Raw genomic sequence first — 2,875 nt, forward strand, 5'->3', positions numbered from 1 at the left:
GATGCCTCATCCCTTCGGGAAGGGTTTTGGCACTGGGGACCGGGCATTTCTCTTACCGTGCTGTGACCAGGGTGTGCCAGCCGACGGGTGGCCGCAGCCCTTGCCGAATGCCCCCGGGGGAAGCGGCACCGTGTCCCCGAGCCGCGGGCGAGGCGGCCAGGCTTCCCCAAAGGCTCTGGAGCTGCAGCCTGGCTAATTGGGCTGCTTCCAGATGGCCCGTTTCCGGAGTAATCGATCCAATTTCTGCAAGCAAACTCGACAGGGAAGCAAGCTAGATGAACACGATTTACTGGGTGGAAAATCAGATAAAGGAGGTTTCAGGAGGTAAAGGACATTGTGCAACTGATTCAGGGAAATGGAGTAAATCTATTTAACTGGAGAAGTGACTTCTCGGAAAATTTCTTCAGATTTCCTTTGAATAGAGGCGGCCACGTGAATGAGTGTCGTCTCCCCGGTCAGGTGAGGGATAACTGCTTCAGCAGGGTCTAAGCCGTGTTCTGCAGGTGCTGGATAAGGTCCTACATGTGAGTGCAACCCCGTGCTCAGGCACCAGGACTTCAGCACACGCTAAAACCATGGACGAACACAAGTACTTTCTTAATGTGCTCCCTGGTCCACCTGGAAAGGTGCTGAGCACGTCGGTGCTGCAGAAGGGCACATCACAAGCACGTGCCTTTGCCCACCAAGGGTGACGGCACCTTGCGAGCAGCCAGGGAAAGCCAAGCTGTGCCTCCTCCTCACCACGTTGAGTGTGCACACACATACCTGGGCATGGTAAGCCAGCCCTGACCACCTGTAACGGCTCCCTTCTCTGCCACCCCCAGGTACACCAAGATGAAGACAGCCACCAACATCTACATCTTCAACCTGGCCCTGGCGGACGCGCTGGCCACCAGCACGCTGCCCTTCCAGAGCGCCAAGTACCTGATGGAGACCTGGCCCTTTGGGGAGCTGCTCTGCAAAGTCGTGCTCTCCATTGACTACTACAACATGTTCACCAGTATCTTCACCCTCACCATGATGAGCGTGGACCGCTACGTCGCCGTCTGCCACCCGGTTAAGGCCCTGGACTTCCGCACGCCAGCCAAGGCCAAGATCATCAACGTCTGCATCTGGGTGCTCTCCTCCCTCATTGGGGTGCCCATCATGGCCATGGCAGTCACCAAGTCAAAAGGCAAGTGGCTTCTGGGGAAGGGTCCCCTCCTGTCCCATCTGTCCATCCCGGGGGCAACCTGGCAAACCCAAGACACCTGGTCCTGTAGCAGGCTTGAGCTCAGCGGTGGGCACCCCTCCATGGGACCATAGGCATACCCTGCCACGGAAACTTCATCATGGTGTTATTTTCCATCTCGGCTGCAGAGGTTGGAAACTGTCCCAGAAATTGTCCTCCCCCTTCCCCACCTCCAGTCCAACCAGTGTGTCTCTTCCCAGCTCCTGGGGGGCAAAATCAGGTGCCTAAAAACACTCGCAGTGGTATTGCAAAGTCCCCAGCTGGCCCACGCTAAGACCCACAGCTCCTGTGTGAGGGTGCCAGGAAAGCTCTGAGCATCTTGAGGAGGTGGACAGGTTTCAGTGTGAGGTGACACAGGGACGTGTCCACCACCGGGGTTGGGTTGGGAGGAGACAGCGTGGGGATGGCCCGGGAGGCTCTGCAGGGAACAAGTCCCTGGGTGACTGCACCCGCTGCATCCCCTCGGCATCCCATGGGCCGGGGGCTGGTGGCACAAAGCTCCTGGGGAATCTCTGCAAAGAGCTGGCAGGTGGGCGTGCATCTCCTTGTGTTTTTAACAAGCATGGACGTGCCCAGCCATGACTGAGCAGAACGCAGACGGTATTCATAGCAGACACTCCACTGGCTCCCTCTTTGGTCATCCTCTCTCCCGCAGACGGGATGGTGCTGTGCACGCTCCAGTTTCCCGATCCTCCCATCTACTGGGACACCGTGACCAAGATCTGCGTCTTCATCTTCGCCTTCATGGTCCCCATTTTGGTCATCACCATCTGCTACGGGCTGATGATCCTTCGCCTGAAGAGATCGCGGGCTCCAAGGAGAAAGACCGCAACCTGCGGCGCATCACGCGCATGGTGCTGGTGGTGGTGGCAGCCTTCATCATCTGCTGGACCCCCATCCACATCTTCGTCATCGTCTGGACGCTGGTGGACATAGATAAGAAGAACCCCTACGTGGTGGCCAGCCTGCATTTCTGCATTGCCCTGGGTTATACCAACAGCAGCCTCAACCCCGTCCTTTACGCTTTCCTGGATGAAAGCGCATCACGCGCATGGTGCTGGTGGTGGTGGCAGCCTTCATCATCTGCTGGACCCCCATCCACATCTTCGTCATCGTCTGGACGCTGGTGGACATAGATAAGAAGAACCCCTACGTGGTGGCCAGCCTGCATTTCTGCATTGCCCTGGGTTATACCAACAGCAGCCTCAACCCCGTCCTTTACGCTTTCCTGGATGAAAATTTCAAGAGGTGTTTCCGAGAGTTTTGCCTGCCTTTCCGAGCCCGCGTGGACCAAAACAGCTTCTCCCGCGCCAGAAACACCACGCGGGAGCGCGTCTCCACCTGCACCCCTTCCGAAGCCCACAACAAGCCGGCATGACTAGGCATGGGCAGCCTCCGGCGGGGCTGCCGGGGCCACGGAGGCGATGACCTAGGCTCAGAAGTGACCCAGGTCACCAGCACGGAGCTCTAGCAGAGCGGTGGCCCAGGCGCTGCTCGATGACGCCGCTGGGTTTTGTTCAGGCTGACAGCAAGCGACCGCAAAGACTTTTTTCACCCTGGAGAACCGGGGATGGGGGAACCAGGACTCACCGAGCAACGCGGGGAGAGGACCAAGAGAAGAGGCGACCCGGGCAGAGCGGCTCG

At 58.3% G+C, this 2,875-nt stretch overlaps 1 protein-coding gene across 1 annotated transcript; it reads left to right on the top strand.

Annotated features, from left to right (window-relative positions):
* The first annotated feature begins 827 nt into the window (after positions 1-827).
* On the top strand, positions 828-2,648 carry LOC104616341 (delta-type opioid receptor-like). Its single transcript, XM_010288286.1, is given in 4 exon segments — positions 828-1,174; positions 1,887-2,030; positions 2,033-2,133; positions 2,334-2,648. Coding segments are annotated over 4 exon segments (861 nt in total). The 5' UTR covers positions 828-834; the 3' UTR covers positions 2,610-2,648.
* Positions 2,649-2,875: the final 227 nt, after the last annotated feature.

Source organism: Phaethon lepturus, unplaced genomic scaffold (assembly GCF_000687285.1).
Source record: "Phaethon lepturus isolate BGI_N335 unplaced genomic scaffold, ASM68728v1 scaffold37285, whole genome shotgun sequence".
NCBI lineage: Eukaryota > Metazoa > Chordata > Aves > Phaethontiformes > Phaethontidae > Phaethon > Phaethon lepturus.